The 18,559-nt window shown below is 42.3% G+C and overlaps 1 protein-coding gene across 1 annotated transcript in view; it reads right to left on the bottom strand.

The window, feature by feature from the left end:
• LOC137380253 (rab GDP dissociation inhibitor alpha) overlaps window positions 1-18,559 on the bottom strand; it is a 53,767-nt gene that overhangs the window by 17,589 nt on the left and 17,619 nt on the right. The window contains exons 2-3 of the mRNA XM_068052115.1: window positions 3,863-3,970; window positions 1,441-1,540 (exon numbers count right to left, since the gene is read on the bottom strand). Of these exons, the coding sequence (XP_067908216.1) occupies window positions 1,441-1,540; window positions 3,863-3,970 (208 nt within the window). The remainder of the gene's footprint in view (window positions 1-1,440; window positions 1,541-3,862; window positions 3,971-18,559) is intronic.

Raw genomic sequence — 18,559 nt, forward strand, 5'->3', positions numbered from 1 at the left:
CCTTCCTCGAACTCCTCAGGCTTGCCGGCTCTTAAAGCAATACTGATCCCTTGCAAGCCTTAAAGGCAAACCGTACATTCCAGGAAAAAAAACCTACATGACCATCAGGACCATGACACTTGTGCCTGATGGAACAGCCACATTTATTATATGGTGGGGTCATTCAAGGCAACTCAATTTTGAGGAATTTTAAGGAACAGAAAAGAAAGTGTAGTCATGGGTTTCTGTGACTTGTCCCTGCTACACCGGGGGGGGGGGGGAGGGGGGTGGAAAAGAGAAGAGACAGGGCTGTGAGTCGATATTTGGTTGATAGCAAGTCCATCACTTCAATATTACTGAGCATATGTTCAATGATTTATGTTTCTAGGTGCTGCTCACTTGAGTGAAATAAAAATATTTATTAATGGGGAATACTGCTGTCTTAATGGGGCAGTGCTGGAGGCAGCAGTGGAAAAACTGGATCAAAAGGAGGACTGCTATGGTATGGGCAGCCTAGTACTTACTACACTAAAAAGTGAAGGATGTTCATAACCTGAATGAGGATTAAAATTCAGTATTAGCTTTTCCCTGTAACTTTCAAAAGCAATATTGTGTGAACATGGACACAAGGGATGCCAGTAGTGGGGAAGCAAGTAGATCAAACACCTTGTCTATAGCAGCACATTAGATCACTCTCATGATGTATACGTGAGATAGAGTAAAGCTCCTGCTGCTCTCTGCCTAATAGACTCCAAATCAGAAGAGTGCCACTACTGCCCCACTATCATCTCCACCACCACCCACATTGGTGGCAACAGAGTGAGATTATAGGCAGATAGAAAATTACTCTCAAATGCACAGTCTCAATGTAACAAGAAAATTGAAATTTTCATCCCATTTTCCAGACAAAATTCAAATCCAGGGTACAGAAAAATAAATGCTACATTCATTTCCAAGAGATTACATCCTTTAGCACATCCCAAGTACAGCATTTACAATTAATTACTCTGAAGTGCAGTCATTATTGCTTTATTAATTAAATGTCATTTTGCACAGCGTACACTCCTATAAACAAACTGACAAATCACCAGTAAATTTTTAATTGGTAGTGTTAGTTGAGGGAGAACTATAACGGAAGAACTCTCCACTTTTCGGAGTGCCATGAGATCTTGAACATCGATCCGAACTGGCAGATGGGGTCTTGGGGTTTAACATCTCATCCATAGGACAGCACCTTCAAACTGGAGTGAAAGCTTAGATATGGGCTCGAATGCTGGTATGGCACTTGATTCCTCTGACTCAGAAGCAAATGTTCAAGGAGCTCAGCCAATTGTACACGACAATAGTGTTCTACATTAACAAGCCCGTTGCCTGTCTTTATAGTTTGAATGATTTTTTAAAATCCAGCTGTGACTTTTCATTTTGATATATTTAAAATTAACAAAATACGCTATTTATTACCATTTGCCATAAGGAATTTGGGTATCAGATCTACATTCCAGTCTCTGCTTCTTCCCATAGATTCCGGAGGGCCCCCAGCAACTTTGAACCTTTTAAACAGCTAAATGAAAAGGAAAAAGAAAAACATATTTAAGTTTCATTTTCTTGGGGGTTTTAAAAACAAAAAATTGCTATTGCAGTGTTGCTTGCTATTTTTTGCATTGAGAGCTGCAATCCCAACTTGAGGTCTACTCCACTCATGACGTGCACTGAAGAACTTGCTTTTATAGCAACGTTCACAACCTCAAAACTACCCAAAGCACTATACAGCCAATTAAATATAGCCACTGTGGTAATGTTGGAAATACGATAGCCAATTTTGTGCGCAGCACAGTCCCACAAACAGCAATTGAGACAATGATCAGTATTTTTAGTGACGTTGGTTGAAGGATAAATATTGGCCAGGCCACCTGGAGAACTCCCCTGCTCCTCTTCAAAATAGCACCATGGGATTTTTTTTATGGCCACCAGAGAGGACAGACAGGGCCTAAGTTGAAACAGCGCATCCAAAAGACAGCACCCTCTGACACTGCAAGGCTCCTTCAGTACAGTACTGGAATGTCAGCCCAGATTATGTGCTTTGGAGTGGTTCTTAAACCCACAACATCTGACTCAGAGGCTAGAATGCTACCCACTGAGCCACGGCTGACACTTCAGTGGAGACATGGCCTGCAATTTCTTACAGATCCAAATTTCAATTGTACCACTGTATGCACTTGCTGAATGAAATTTGAGCACTTCTCAATGGAAAGGCAAAAAGAACAGCTCGATAAAAACAGTTCTATTTTATTTCCTCGAGGTTGGAAGGTCAACATATCACCTTGTAACATATTATAAAAATCAACAGGTGGAAGTAACCTGCCTGCACTATTGTAATCCTAGTTCTAAGCTGACGATGGAATGGGTTCTTGGAATTAATCCTATATTATGAGTTCACCCTGAAGGCTCTGTGGATAAGTACATTATCTGGTGTGCAACTGAACCATGGAAGCCAGGAAGGTTTCCAGTTCCATCCTGGTCTGCGCCAAGTTAGTTGTCAGCTGATCTCAGCCAGATCATGCTTCAGCACCACTTGTACTTGGCCTGCTTTAATCCTATCAGCCAGAAGTATTGCTCCAATAGAAATATAAAAATAAATGTCAATTATACCTTGCTAAGACAGAGAAATAACGGCAGTAGGTTGAGACCAATGAACCTCATTATGTGCGCTACTTTGACACTGAGATGCATTACTTTAGGAATGACTGCTGACAGCCCAATGGAAAATGAACATCTTGTTCCTGTCCTGTTTCGCTAACCCTGTAATATCCAAGTTTTAAAATCAACAAAACCAGTGTCTGTATTAGGACACCTCTCTCTCTCTCTCACAATCTTTACTGCCAATTTTGCTTGTTTCCAATCCCCTCGATAATGAAATACATGATAAATGATCTTAAATATATAGGACTTTTGGTTCTGGAAGCACTGTTGAGTTGTTTGGCCACGACAGGGCAATTAGATCACTGTGGGTCAGTGAATCTAATCCAAATCTTAGCACTTCTGCTTCAGTCAGAAACTCTGACAGTAACAAAGTTGAGAATGCACAAAACTATCAGAAGAATCTAAGAAAACCCAAGTCGGAGGTGGCCATTCAGGCTCAGTCCTGCTCTATTCAGGGGCAGGCATGAATAATTAATGCATCTACCTCCCACACTTCCTGTTGATCTTGTATTTACTCTTCCCTCACTTCAGTGGATGTTTAGCTGTGACATACTTCATGAGATCCTGACTTGGATCTTGTCTGATTCATTATGATTCAGAGAGTATGCTGACAGTGCACAGTTATTTATCCTGCAGGAGAATAAAAAGGGACATTGCCATGCTGGGAGACTGACTGTAATGTCATTTTGATGATGAAAAAATGGAGAAACAGAAAAAAGGAGAAATGTGAACCAAAACAAAGTTTTGCAAAGGCACAGTCACTTAAAGAGATAAGCAAAGCTGGCATTTTGGATAGGACTTATTATAGCAAGCATCATCAGTTTGGAGAAATCCTTTTGTGTAACTGATAGTACAGTTGTTTATACCCAAGATCACGAGGCAGAAAGAGAGGGAAGAGGATACGACAGGCAGAAGTCCTGTGCAGATGTGCTAACTACTTTTAAAAGGAGGTAGCATAAGGATTTAGTTATCGATTGACAGATTATTAAATGTTTGCAAGTGCTGCATACTGTAGAAAGATTAACTGATATTGCATCTGCAATAACATAAACCATCCCAGCAGTAACTATAGCAGTTATGCAGACGGTTGTCCCAACAGGCAGTTGCAAGGAGGGAGACAATAACACCCAACACCATATACATTTTTAAAAAGACAAAAGAAAGAGAAACAATATCTCCTTACATCCTCCAAAGGAGTTATCGAGGCACTTTCTCCTCCATAGTAAGGATTCCGGTCCATATGGAGCACCTTCTTCCCATTCACGGACATGATACCAGACAAGATACATTCCTTCAAAACAAAATATACAAGTAGAATGAAACACCTGAAAAAGAGCAAGGCTGCTTTTAGGCTGGAAAAAAAATGAGGGGTTAGAGAGAGAGCACACAATTTTGCATTTATATATAATGTTTTATCACATCCTCAGGACACCGCAAAGCACTTTGCATCCAAACAATCACTTGTTCAAATGCAGGTTATGATCATTCCTGGCTGGCGATTTATGCACAGCAAGATCCAATGCAAACAGTAAGTTAGATTAATAACCAGTAAATCAGTTTAAGTGCTGGCTGAGGAATGAATGTTAGCCAGGAGACCAAGAGAAGCAAAACACTGCGGATGCTGGAAATCTGAAATAAAAACAAGAAATGCTGGAATCACTCAGCAGGTCTGGCAGCATCTGTGGAAAGAGAAGCAGAGTTAACGTTTCGGGTCAGTGACCCTTCTTCGGAACTGACAAATATTCGAAAAGTCACAGATTATAAGCAAGTGAGGTGGGGGTGGGGCAAGAGATAACAAAGGAGAAGGTGCAGATTGGACCAGGCCACATTGCTGACCAAAAGGTCATGGAGCAAAGGCAAACATATTTTGCTCCGTGACCTTTTGGTCAGCAATGTGGCCTGGTCCAATCTGCACCTTCTCCTTTGTTATCTCTTGCCCCACCCCCACCCCCACCTCACTTGCTTATAATCTGTGACTTTTCGAATATTTGTCAGTTCCGAAGAAGGGTCACTGACCCGAAACGTTAACTCTGCTTCTCTTTCCACAGATGCTGCCAGACCTGCTGAGTGATTCCAGCATTTCTTGTTTTTAGACCAAGAGAAGCCCTAGGCAGAGCTGGAAATGAGGAGAGTTCTCAAACAGAAAACGCTGGACATCATTTAGCCTGTGGTGTGAATGGAATAGCTAAAAACAATGAAATCATTAAGGAATGAAATTAATATATCTGTGAGGGGTGGAGAATTGACACAGACATTGCATTCTTCTTTTAATAACAATGAGGGATATTTTACGCCCATGGTCTTAGTTCAACACCTTAATCAAAAGGTGTTTGATGCAGCACTGCCTTGGTACTGCACAGTGTCAGTCTAGATTATGTGCTCAAGTCAGGGTATGAAATTTGGTTCCATTAATATTCTTCTGTTTTGAATGGAAGTTCACCCTCCATTGCTAAATCTACTCCCAACAGGCTCCTTTGTACCAAATTTTTCCCCTCAACAACTCACTTTACCCAAGTCCAAGCCTGCCCCAGATCTGAACAGTGTTGCTGTATCAGCAGCCTCTTCTGAACCCTATTGCATCCTTGTAAAGGTTAAAAGAATCAAAAATGTGTCACCTGGTGGGTAATCCAGGTTGGGAAATGGTAGTGGTGGGAAGAGAGCAACAGAGAACCATACTGCGCTGTTCTTGCATTCCTCCCTAATAGCTGCATACACAGAACGGCTTTAGCAGAAAGTTCAGGAAGCCTACAGGAAGGGAAATGTCAGCATGCACTAGGTGATGACAGCCCACTAACTAAATTATTTGAGTGTGGAGCCCAAATAGCTCTATTTTTACCTTCCCTAGTGTTGTTTACAAATACACTTTGTAATGACAAATTCAACCATGTCAGCAAAACTACACTGAAATAACGATGACACAATTCTTCGGGGCCTTCTGGTGAAATGAAAAGGCACCATTAAAAGGACCACAGTACGATACCAACAGGTGAAACCAATTTAAACAGGGCCCACTTATTGAAGTAACACAGCTAAGCTGTAAGCATCTCAGGCTTTGGAAAGGCAAAGCTGAGCCACAAAAGAGGACTTGCAGCTTACATATCCAAGACACTCCAAACCACTTCACAGCCAATGAATTACTTCTGCAGTGAAGTCACTATTGCTATATGGCTAGGTGCAGAGCGATGAATGAGGAGTTAAACAGTTTTGGTGGCATTGGCTGAGATTTAAATGTTGGCCAGGATACAGAATTCCCTGCTCAAGAAAGTGACATGGGTATATTACTTCCACCTGAACAAGGCAGACTGTAAATGTCTTAGATGAAAGATAGAAGTTCAGACAATGAAGTAATGAAAGGTCAGCCTAGATTATGTGCTCAATTCCTAGAGTGAAGCTTCAGCCCGCAACGTTATGATTCAGAATCAACTATGTTGGAACAGTCCCTGACTTCTAGGCTCTGGCTTTGAACAGACCTCAAAAAGGAGATAAAATAAATCTTGTTCTGACTTAAATCTCAGCCTTGTTGTTAGCAGATGTGAGCCCACCATTAAAAATGTCTGTAACTCAGCATGGCAGAGAGCATAAAGATGCCTGCTTTGAGAAATCAGCGTTAGTGTGGTGGAAATAAGAAAGAAAAATGCCAAAGATGGGCATTGGCAAAAGATTGAAATCAATGAAGTGAAAATCAGGTGGTTGATCTGCAATGCCAGTTTTACACCAGGCCAACATGTTGGAAAATCTATCCCAACCAGTTTCAGTTGGTCCTGACGACTCGTCTCATTGCATACTCAAGTCATTTGGGTTCTCCTGACTATTGGCCCAAAAACAATGCAACAGTTTGATCAGGTCCCTCAAATGATGCAACAAACTCAGTTTTTGACTCTTCATTGGCCAAAAAACAAGAGGCCTTTAAGGTTGAATTGAGCCAATTAGGATCTGATTTAAAACACAGTAAAGCCAGAAAATGCTGCACAACCAAAGGTCAGCCAGCATCTGAAATAGACATTAACATTTCACATGGAACCCTTCACTGAAATGGTTCAGGACTGTCTTCCCTCTTTCCTATACTGACTGACCTGCTGTGTATTTCCACAAGCAAATGCAACATACAACCAGTTTTAAGAAACACTTGCATTGTGACTAGAAGAAGAATGAAAAATCCCAAAAAGATCTCATCATGGTACACTGCATTGGTCCTTCAAAAGGTACTGCATCTTGGAATGGTATGACAAGTTCACATTCACAATGTCCTTCAGGGTGAGTTCCTGCTGTAGTGAAGAGCCAAGTTGATCTAAAAATGCTCTGCTGTGGAAAAAATGCCAAGGTGAGACACAGCCAAGCAGACCCACTCTGCACACTTCATCAGTGTTTTCTTTTTTCTTTTATCAGTCTTCAATGGAGGCTTTGGAAAAGGTTTCCAGCTAGAAAGGACCACCAGCCTGGTGCCTTGCCAAAAAAAGGATGAGTGATAGAGATTCAAGGAGAGAAAAAAAGAGAGAAAATTAATAAAGAACACGTTTGGAGATCTGGTTAATGCCAATCTCATGCAGGAATTAAAATCAGAACTGGTTTAATAGATTTCAAAATGCTATAAAATTCATTGGAAAATACTCTCATCCCCTCAATTTATTACTAAATGATACTGCACTTAACACGTTTATAACATGTTTCACTATAAAGACAACACCGAGAGGGGAGGAGGCAGTGAATTCAAAAAGAGGTGAGGAGACTGACTTCCCTGGACATCAAGGCAACATTTGATCGAGTATGGCATCAAGGAGCCCTAGCAAAACTGGAGTCAATGGGAATCAGGGGGAAAACTCTCCACTGGATGGAGTCATACCTAGCACAAATTAAGATGGTTGTGGTTGTTGGAGGTCAATCATCGCAGCTCCAGGACATCACTGCAGGAATACCTCAGGGTAGTGTCCTAGGCCCAACCAGCTTCAATTGCTTCAATGAGCTTCCTTCCATCATAGGGTCAGAATTGGGGATGTTCGCACAATGTTCAGAACCATTCGCGACTCCTCAGATACTGAAGCAGTCAGTGTAGAAATGCAGCAAGACCTGGAAAAAATCCCGGCTTGGGCTGATATGTGGCAAGTAACACGCATACCACACAAATGTCAGGCAATGACAATCTCCAACCAGAGAGACTCTAACCATCTCCCCTTGACACTTATTGGCATTACAATCACCGAGTCCCCCACTATCAACATCCTAGGGGTTACCATTGACCAGAAACTGAACTGGGAGTAGCCAGATAAATACCATGGCTACAAGAGCAGATCAGAGGCTAGTAATCCTGTGGCAAGTAACTCACCTCCTGACTCCCTTAAGCTTATCCACCATCTACAAGGCACCATCTACAGGATTGTGATGGAATACTCTCCACTTGCCTGGATGGGTGCAGCTCGACACATACCCAGGACAAAGCAGCCCGCTTAAATAGCACCCCATCCACAAACATTCACTTCCTCACCGACACACAGTGGCAGCAACGTGTACCATCTACAAGATGCACTGCAGCAATGCACCAAGGCTCCCGAGATAGGACCTTCCAAACCCCCGACCTCTACCACCTAGAAGGACAAGGACAGCAGATGCCTGGGAACACCACCACCTGCAAGTTCCCCTCCAAGCCACGCACCATTCTGACTTGAAACGATATTGCCATTCCTTCACTGTCACTAGGTCAAAATCCTGGAACACCTTTCCTAACAGCACGGTGAGTGTACCTACCCCACATGGATTGCAGTGGTTCAAAAAGGCAACTTACCACCATCTTCTCAAGGACAATTAGGGATGGGCAATAAATGCTGGCCTGGCCAACGCCGCTGACATTCCAGGAATGAATTTTTAAAAAGCCTTCCTTACTGCCTGCTACACCTGCATGCTAGCTTTCAGTGACTTATTGACTAGGACACCCAGGTCCCTTTGTACATCTATACTTTGTAATCCCCTTAAAAAATACTCTGCAAATCTATCCCTCTGACCAAAGTGGATAACCTCACATTTTTCTGCATCTGCCATGTTCTTGCCCACAGATTAACTCAGTCCAAATCCCCTTGAAGCCACTTTGCACCTTTCTCAACACATTCCCACCTAGTTTTGTGTCATCTGCAAACTTAGAAATATTACATTGGGTCCCTACATCCAAATCATTGATATATATTGTGAACAGCTGGGGCCCAAGCACTGATCCCTGCGGTACCCCACTAGTCACAGCCTGACAACATGAGAATGACCCATTTATTCCTACTCTCTGCTTTCTGCCTGTTAACCAATCCTTAAACCATGCCAGTATATTGCTTATCCCATGTGCTTTAATTTTGCTAACCAATCTCCTGTGGGGGACTTTATCAAAAGCCTTCTGAAAATTCAAGTATACCACATCCACTGACTCCCCTTTATCAATTCTGTTAGTAACATCCCCAAAAAACTAAAACAGGTTCATCAAACATGATTTCCCATTCATAAATCCATGTTGACTATGCCCAGTCAGATCATTACTATCCAAGTGTCCATTTATCACATTCTTTACAATAGATTCTATCATTTTCCCAATCACCAATGCAAGGCTAACAGACCTGTAATTCCCCGTTTTCTCTCTCTCCCTCCCTTCTTAAATAGTGGGGTGACATTTGCTACCTTCCAATCTGCAGGAATGGTTCCTGAATCGATAGAATTTTCAAAGATGATCACCAATGCATCCACCATCTCCACAGCTACCTCTTTCAACACTCTGGGATGTAGAATATCAGGTCCCAGGGACTTATCAACCTTCAGCCCCATTAAGTTCTCCAATACAACCTGCTTACTAATACTAATTTCCTTCAATTCCTCATTCACCCTAGTCCCTTAGACCTGGAGAGGAACTTACAGTGAGGGGGGAGGATCCAGTCATTGTAGTTCATGGAAGTACCAACAGCATAGGCAGGACAAGAAAGAGGTTTTGCACAGTTAGCATGAGCAGCTAGGCACCAAAAGAAGCAAAACCTCAAAGATAGTCATGTCTGTATTATTGCCAATTTGCACCTGGTTCAGGTAAAGGGCAAATAAGATTAGAGAAATGAAAGCATAGCTCAAAGACTGGTGCGATAGAAGTGGGTTCCGGTTCGTGGGGCACTGGCACCAGTTCTGGAGAAAGAGCTGCACCGTTAGAACAGTCTACACCTGAACCATGCTGGGGCTCGTGTTCTAGCGAGCAGCATAATTAGAGAAGTAGAGAGGGTTTTAAACTGAATAGTGGGAACAAGGGATCAAATTTGGGAAGATATGGTAAATCAAAGAGTTGAGACAAGTGCTCTGACCACAGTGGGAGAAGTGCACTGTTACTTCAGTCCCATTTCTCCACAGTCACAGCACATCAATAAATTTTCCCACTTGCGGAAACAGCCAATTAGATACTCTGTTTGTCGCCAGAATAAAGCACACCAACCAGGTTTCTTTAATCAAGAACAAAAATTAAATTGTAAAACCAAGTCTTAACCAATAATAAAAGTAAATCTATATATGAAGGGAGATATTAAAGCTCCGTATTTTCCCTAGCCCTCATCAACAAGCACATGCATCCAAAAAAAAACGGTTAACGAGGAAAAAAAATAATTTTCATTTACAGCTGCTTCATAGGAATGAAAAGGAATAACAAAGAAACTTCAGCTGTCATGATCTGGAAGGAAGTTCTTCGGTTTTTCAAGGTGTCCCAAAGTCAAATAGTTGGATGCCAGGCGAGGTTGATGAACAGTCTGTGATGGATAGGCGTTCAAAAAGCTTCACTAGTAGAAGGCTTCACACAAGGTCTTCCATCAGGTGTGCAGCAACTAATGATCTTACAGATGGTCTTACAGCAACAGTATAGCAAAAAAAAATTGTTCCAATATTTAGGATTTCTTAAACCCAGGAGGCAACAGTACAGCTTGATGCAGGGATTCTTCAGAGACAGGAAGCAATAGGAATCTGCCACATTTGAAATACAGGGTTTCTTCTCAAGAGATGCAGGATTCCTTTAGAGGGGTAATACCTTATTCTGGGTCTTCTTCTGATCTCCAGACAGGTCAAAAATCAAATGCCTGTTTTTTTGTCCAAACCCGCTGGCTTTTTAAAGTTCAAAACCAAAACCTTCCTGAAACAGGTCACATGACCAGTCATAAATTCTCTCATCATAGCACAGGATAGCTCGGAGGTTAACCTCCTGCTGGTTTCCTTGAAATTATCTGCATTCCAGTCCTCATTTACCAGTTGTTTTTATTGAACGTCCTTTCAAAACGGCACAGTGGTTAGCACCGCAGCCTCACAGCTCCAGGGACCCAGGTTCGATTCTGGGTACTGCCTGTGTGGAGTTTGCAAGTTCTCCCTGTGTCTGCGTGGGTTTTCGCCGGGTGCTCCGGTTTCCTCCCACATCCAAAGACTTGCAGGTGATAGGTAAATTGGCTGTTGTAAATTGCCCCTAGTATAGGGAATATGGGATTACTGTCGGGTTAGTATAAATGGGTGGTTGTTGGTCAGCACAAACTCGGTGGGCCGAAGGGCCTGTTTCAGTGCCGTATCACTAAATAAAAAAAAATAAAAACTCAGCTATTTCTCAATGACCACTGAAATCCTTTTTCAGTTTTTAAAAACATAGAATCCGAATTTTTAATACAAAAAAATCCTCATAACACAAGGCAAGAGAAAGATATTAATATGGGAAAAAAATAAACAGACCATGACAGGAAAGGATAGAGAATTCAAATCTAAGAGTAAATCAACAGATAAGGCTAAAGGTTACAAAAATATATATTTTTAAAAAAGACACAACTAAAGGCTGATTCATTTGAAACTATTCAGAGACATGGCTGCAGGATGACACATATTGGGACCTGAATATTGAAGGGTACATGAGATTTCGGAAGGACAGGAAGCTAGGAAAAGGTGGAGGGATAGCTCTGTTAATTAATGATGGTATTAGCACAATAGAGAGGGATGATCTAAGTTCAGGAAACCAGGACGTAGAAACGGTTTGGATAAAGATGAGAAATTATAAAGGCAAGAAGTCACTTGTGGGAGTGGTGAACAGTCCCCTAACAGTAACCACACGGTAGGATGGGGTGTAAAGGAAGAAATAATGGGAGCTGGTCGGAAAGTGTGGCGATAATCATGCGGAATTTTAATTTACATATAGATTGGAAAAAATTAGTTGGGCAAAGGTAGCCTAGATCAGGAGTTCATAGAATTTTCCAGGATAGTTTCTTGGAACAGCATGTTCTGGAGCCAGACAGGAGGCTATATTAGACTAGATATTGTGCAACAAGATGGGATTAATTAATGACCTCATAAGTGAAGGAGTCATCATGGTTTTGGAAAGGGAAATCATGTTTAACCAATTTATTGGAATTCTTTAGTAACATGTGCTGTGGATAAACAGAAGGCATTTGATAAGGTGCCACAAAGGTTATTGCAGAAAATAAAAGCTCATGGTGTAGGGGGTAACATATTGGCATGGATAGAAGACTGGCTAGCTAACAGAGAAGGCATAAGTGGGTAATTTTCTGGTTGTCAAGATGTAACGAGTGGTGGGCCACAGGGATCAGTGCTGGGGCCTCAACTTTTTACAATTTATATAAATGACTTGGATGAAGGGACTGAACGTATGCCTGCTAAATTTTCTGATTACACAAAGATAGTTAAGAAAGTAAAGTTGTGAAGAGGACATAAGGAGGCTGCAAAGGGATATAGATAGGTTAAGTGAGTGAGCAAAGATCTGGCAAATGGCAAAATGTGGGAAAATGTGAAATTGTCCATTTTGACGAAGAATAAGAAAAGCATATTATCTAAATTGTGAGAAATTGCAGAGCTCAGATACAGAGCGATTTGGGCGTCCTAGTGTATGAATCGCATAAGGCTAGTATGCAGGTACAGTAAGTAATTAGGAAAGCAAATAGAATGTTAACTTTCATTTAAAGGGGAATTGAATACAAAAGTAAGGAGGTTATGCTTCAGTTATACAGGGCATTGGTGAGACCTCATCTGGGGTACCGTGTACAGTATTGGTCTCCTTATTTAAGGAAGGATGTAAATGCATTGGAAGCAGTTCAGAGAAGGTTTACTAGACTAATACCTGGAATGGGCAGGTTGCCTTATATCCGCTAGAGTTTAGAAGAGTAAGAGGCGACTTGATTGAAACATATAAAATCCTGAGGGGTCTTGACAGGGTGGATGGGGAAAGAATGTTTCCTCTTGAGAGAATCTAGAACTAAGAGTCACTATTTAAAAATAAGGGGTCGCCCATTTAAGACAGATGAAGAGAAATTTTTTTCTCTGAGGGTTGTGAGTCTTTTGAATTCTCTTCCTCAAAAAGCGGTGGAAGCAGAGTGTTTGAAAATTTTTAAGGCGGGGTAGATAGATTTTTGATAAGCAAAGGGGTGAAAGGTTATCGGGGGTAGGCAGGAATGTTAAGTAATAAGTTCAGCCATGAACTTACTGAATGGCAGAGCAGGCTCCAGGGGCAGAGTGGCCTACTCCTGCTCCTAATTCGTATAAATATCAGTATATCTCATTGAGATGGTAAGCTAGAAGCCAAAGACAGATTAAAGTGGCTTAACTGTAACTCTATTAAGAAAAGGGAGAAGTAGTCCTGGGAACCAGAGCAACAGAGCTGATGCGATTATGATGCAGTTATGCACTTAATAACACCAGCTGTATCTAGTGCTGACTGTTGCAGTATGTTGCATGAAGAACTAAGGAAAATCTGCTCCTTTCACATCCCTCCCTAGGAGAGGTTATGTAAAACTGCATTACCCTGTTATGACTGTTCTTGGAACTAGGATTTATTCCCACCTTCTAATTTCTTCCCCTCCTCCCAAGTTCCTGACAGTTCCAAAGGCAAATTATGCCCTCTGGTATCTTTCCTAAGTGAACTTTGTCCACACAAACACATTCCATTGAAGGTCATTTATCAGCTGCTCAATGACCCTTGTTGCAAAGTGGATGTGGATTGAGCTCAACAATAATGCACAATCCACACACAATATCCTAGCTGATTTTGTTTCACCATCGTTCCTTCCCTAGCCCTAGGAACAGAGGTGCCAACTGTAATTCCCTACTGTCTCCTCAGCTGAGATCAGCTAACATAGCAGATATCACAGAGGAGCATTCTGACTTATATGGCTTTGTACAACACCGTAAAATGAAGTTACCCACTACGACATTGGGGAAAAGCTGAAAATTTCTGCTTAAATGCCTCATCAACATTTTCAAGAGTAGAAAGCAAGATGAGCTTGTTCTCTGGAACCACCACCACCCCAGAAGCTCAGAGATTGGCTGTCCACAGGGATTACTCACATTAATATAGTGTCTTACATCTGAGTAAGAAATTGACTGAAAATTAGATAGTGGCTGGTAGTAGTTAAAGGAATTGTGTCTGGATGGGGTTTGGAAGAGGTGCCAATCTAGGTGTTGCAGTAATCAGTATCAGTACCCAACTTAACTAATTTACATTGTTATGAGTGCTTCCATTTTCTTTGTTAAATTATGAGGATTTGTGTTTTAAAACGACTGAAGGCACTGGATACTGCAAAGACTCCAGACCCTGACAGCATTCCGGCAATAGTACTGAAGACCTGTGCTCCAGAACTTGCTGCGCCCCTAGCCAAGCTGCTCCAGTACAGCTGCAATACTGGCATCTACTCGGCAATGCAGAAAATAGCCTAGGTATGTCCTGTACACAAAAAGCAAGACAAATCGAACCTGGCCAATTACCGCCCCATCAGTCTGCCCTTCATCAGTAAAGTGAAGGAAGGTGCCGTCGACAGTGCTATCAAGCGGCACTTATTTAACAATAACTTAATCAGTGACACTCAGTTTGGGTTCCGCCAGGGCCACTCAGCTCCTGACCTCATTACAGCCTTGGTTCAAACAAGGACAAAAGAGCTGAACTCAAGAGGTGAGAGTATGCCCTTGACATCAAGGCAGCATTTGACCAAGTATGGCATCAAGCAGCCCTAGCAAAACAGGAGTTAATTGGAATCAGGGGGAAAACTCTCCACTGGTTGGAGTCATACCTAGTGCAAAGGAAGATGGTTGTGGTTGTTGAAGGTCAATCATTTCAGCTCCAGGAAAGCATTGCAGGAGTTCCTCAGCGTAGTGTCCTAGGCCCAACCATATTCATCAATACTTCATCAATGACCTTCCTTCAATCATAAGGTTAGAAGTGGGGATGTTCACTGATGATTGCACAATGTTCATCACCATCTGCGACGTCTCAGATACTGAAGCAGTCCATGTAGAAATGCAGCAAGAACTGGAAAATATCCAGGCTTGGGCTGATAGGTGGCAAGTAACGTTCATACCACCTAAGTGCCAGGCAATGACCATTTCCAACAAGAGCGATTCCAACCATCTCCCCTTGACATTCACTGGTATTATCAGTGAATCCCCCACTAACAACATCCTGGGGTTCCATTGACCAGGAACTGAACTGGAGTAGCCACGGTATTTATATGGCTACAAGAGCAGGTCAGAGGCTAGGAATCCTGCGGCGAGTAACTCACCTCCTGACTCCCAAAGCTTGTCCATCATCTGCAAGGCACAAGTCAGGAGTGTGATGGAAAACTCTCCACCTGCCTGGATGGGTGCAGCTTCAACAACATTCAAGAAGCTCGATACCATCCAGGACAAAGCAGCCCACTTGATTGGAACCCCATGCACAAACATTCACTCCCTCCACCACCAATGCACAGTGGCAGCAATGTGTACCATCTACAAGATGCACTGCAGCAACGCACCAAGGCTCCTGAAACAGCATCTTCCAAACCCGCAACCTCTACCACCTGACAAGGGCAGCAGATGCATGGGAACACCACCATCTGCAAGTTCCCCTCCAAGCCACACACCATCCTGACTTGGAACTAAATCGCCGTTCCTTCACTATTGCTGGGTCAAAATCCTGAAACTCCCTTCCTAACAGCAGCATTGGTGTACCTACCCCACATGGACTGCAGCGGTTCAAGAAGGAAGCTCACACCACCACCTTCTCAAGGGCAATTAGGGATGGGCAATAAATGCTGGCATAGCCCACATCCCATGAATGAATAAAAAAAATTTAAAAACTGAAAAAAAGATTCCATAGATGCTGGAACATTTGCTTTTTTTTTTAACAAAGAAGTCGTCAGAAGGTCTTTTGGACTTGCTTGTAAAGAACTTTAACTGGAAGACTTAAATAAAAGCAAACTACTGCAAATGCTGGAAATCTGAAATAAAAAAAGAAATGCTGGAGTCACTCAACAGGTCTGGCAGCATCTGTGGAAAGAGAAGCAGAGTTAACATTTTGGGTCAGTGACCCTTCTTCGGACACTTCGGTCACTGACCCAAAACGTTAACTCTGCTTCTCTTTCCACAGATGCTGCCAGACCTGTTGAGTGACTCCAGCATTTCTTGTTTTTATTTTAACTGGAAGGGACCTATTTTCAGATAAATACCCAGCAAGGGGGCTTTTTTTGACTTGAAGATGTTTAGAGAAGTGACAAATCAAGATTTAGAGGTTAGGAGGCTTGACTACTGAGATATTTTTGGTTTCACTCTAGTCAGGCAGTTAGGGTCTCGACAGTATTCTGAAAAGGAGTTAAAGAATCAACCTGCAAAGGACAAACCCCAACTCAGCTTTTTCCGGCTCTTTGAGAAGCTCTTAGAAGTGAGTGCAAGAAATAGAGAAAATGGTGCTACATTCCTTCTGCAAGGCCTGCCTGAAACCCCTGTTGCTGTATTTCTCCTGGAAAGCCTGCCCAAACTGATCTTCAACGTCGCCTGAAAAGAACTGTTCTCGGAAGGTCTAAATGACAGCCGTGTGCATGTATTTGGGACACCAAACCAAAACAAAAGGATATCTGACATCTTTCCACGTCTTTTTTTCTTCAAGAATTACCAAGTATCTGGCCAAAGTTTTCTTTTTTTTTTGTAATATAGCTCTTAAGAGTAACTTTTTTTTGGTTAACCCGTGTGTGTGTGTGCACACGTGTGTGAGGGGCTAAGGCAAAAAGGGAACTTTTATATTTCAATCTGTGTGTAATGCTTTGCTTTGTTACTGGTTAAGACGTGTCTTATAATAAACTGATAATTTTGTTGTTTAAAGAAACCTGCTAGGTGTATTTTATTCTGGGATAGAAATAGAGTCTACGATTGACCGTATAGGTAACTGGGAAAAAATCTAAATATCTGTTGTGACCTGTGGAGAAGTGGAACTAGAAAAATAGTGCACTCCTCCCACCTTTGTTGCAACAACCTCATTGACTCGCTGAGAGCACAGACTAGGTTAAGTACTGAATCTTTGGATAAGGGCTTGCATCCACAACCTTTTGACAAAGGCAAGAGTGCCAACACTGAGTCAAGGCGTACCTGTTTCGTTCTTTTCCCATCCATGGAACTTGGACATGTGCAAGTTGGCTGGCACTTCTGCCAACATAACAGCAGTCAATCCATCTCAAAAGTAATTAATTGTTTGTGAATGCCTTTTGAGATATTCTCAAGACAACATATAAATGATTTTTTTTACTTCTGTCCTTCTTGCACAAAGTAACAGTCGCACCACACAGGTGCCGGGAATGAAGATCTCCAACATGAGAGAATCTAACCATCTCCCCTTGACATTCAACGGCAATCCATCGCTGAATCCCCTAACATCATCCTGGGGGTTAACACTGACAGAAACTGAACTGGATCAGCCACATCAATACTGCGGCTAGAAGAAGTCAGAGGCTGGGAATTCTGGGGCGAGTAACCCATCTCCTGACTCCCAAAGCCTGTCCGCCATCTACAAGGCACAAGTCAGATGCGTGATGGAATACTCTCCATTTGCCTGGGTGAGTGTAGCTCCAACACCACTCAGGAAGCTAGACACCATCCAGGACAAAGCAGCCCGCTTGATCGGCACCCCATCCACAACATTCATTCCCTCCACCACTGACACACAGAGGCAGCAGTGCGTACCATATACAAGATGCACTACAGCAACTCAGCATACCTCTTTCGACAGCAACTTCTAAACCCGCGACTTCTTCCACCTAGAAGGGCAAAGGCAACAGACATGTGGGATCACCATCTGCAAGTTTCCCTCCATGACACATACCATGCTGACTTGGAACTATAATCGCTGTTCCTTCACTATTGCTGGAACTCCCTTCCCAACAGCACTGTGGGTGTATCCGCACTCCGCACCAGATGGACTGCATCGGTTCAAGGCAGCTCACCATCATCTTCTCAAGGGCAATTAGGGATAGGCAACAAATGGTAGCCTTGCCAGCAACGGCCACATCCCACAAAATGAATAGGTAAAAATAGTAGAGATCCAGGCTCAAGGAGGTTAATGGACCAGTTTTATACCCTTCTCATTACCTCACCCAATACTGCAGTATTACAAAGATTTCACAATAGTACTAATTAGGAATAATGGATGCACTCCTAAAGGAGTTTGTTTCTTTTTAAATTTAAAAAAAAATCTGCTTACTAAGGTGATGAATGTTAGTTCCCAAGAATGGAATACTTTCCACTTTCAGAAATTATGAGCATCAGGTATTCCCACATCAGCAAGATGCACAGTATAGCTTCCTCTGCCTTACTCAACAATGTGCTTCAGCTCCAAAGAACTCTCTCGTGCATAGTGCGACTTTTCCCCACACCTAACAATCTTAAACAACTGGCAATTTCACTTGGGTGTAACGAGAATTCACAAGACATTTTTCTCGACCCCACAAACTGTTGAACCAAGAGAGCAGAAGGGCCCAAAGAGCAAAACAATGTCCTTGTGTTGCCAGTTTCAGTGAATCAAGGGGTTGACAAAGTTCATTTGCATCAGAGAATCCTATAAGTACTGACACACAAAGAAAAACCTTTCCTGACTTTTGAAACAGTC

The sequence above is a fragment of the Heterodontus francisci genome, chromosome 19, assembly GCF_036365525.1.
Source record: "Heterodontus francisci isolate sHetFra1 chromosome 19, sHetFra1.hap1, whole genome shotgun sequence".
NCBI lineage: Eukaryota > Metazoa > Chordata > Chondrichthyes > Heterodontiformes > Heterodontidae > Heterodontus > Heterodontus francisci.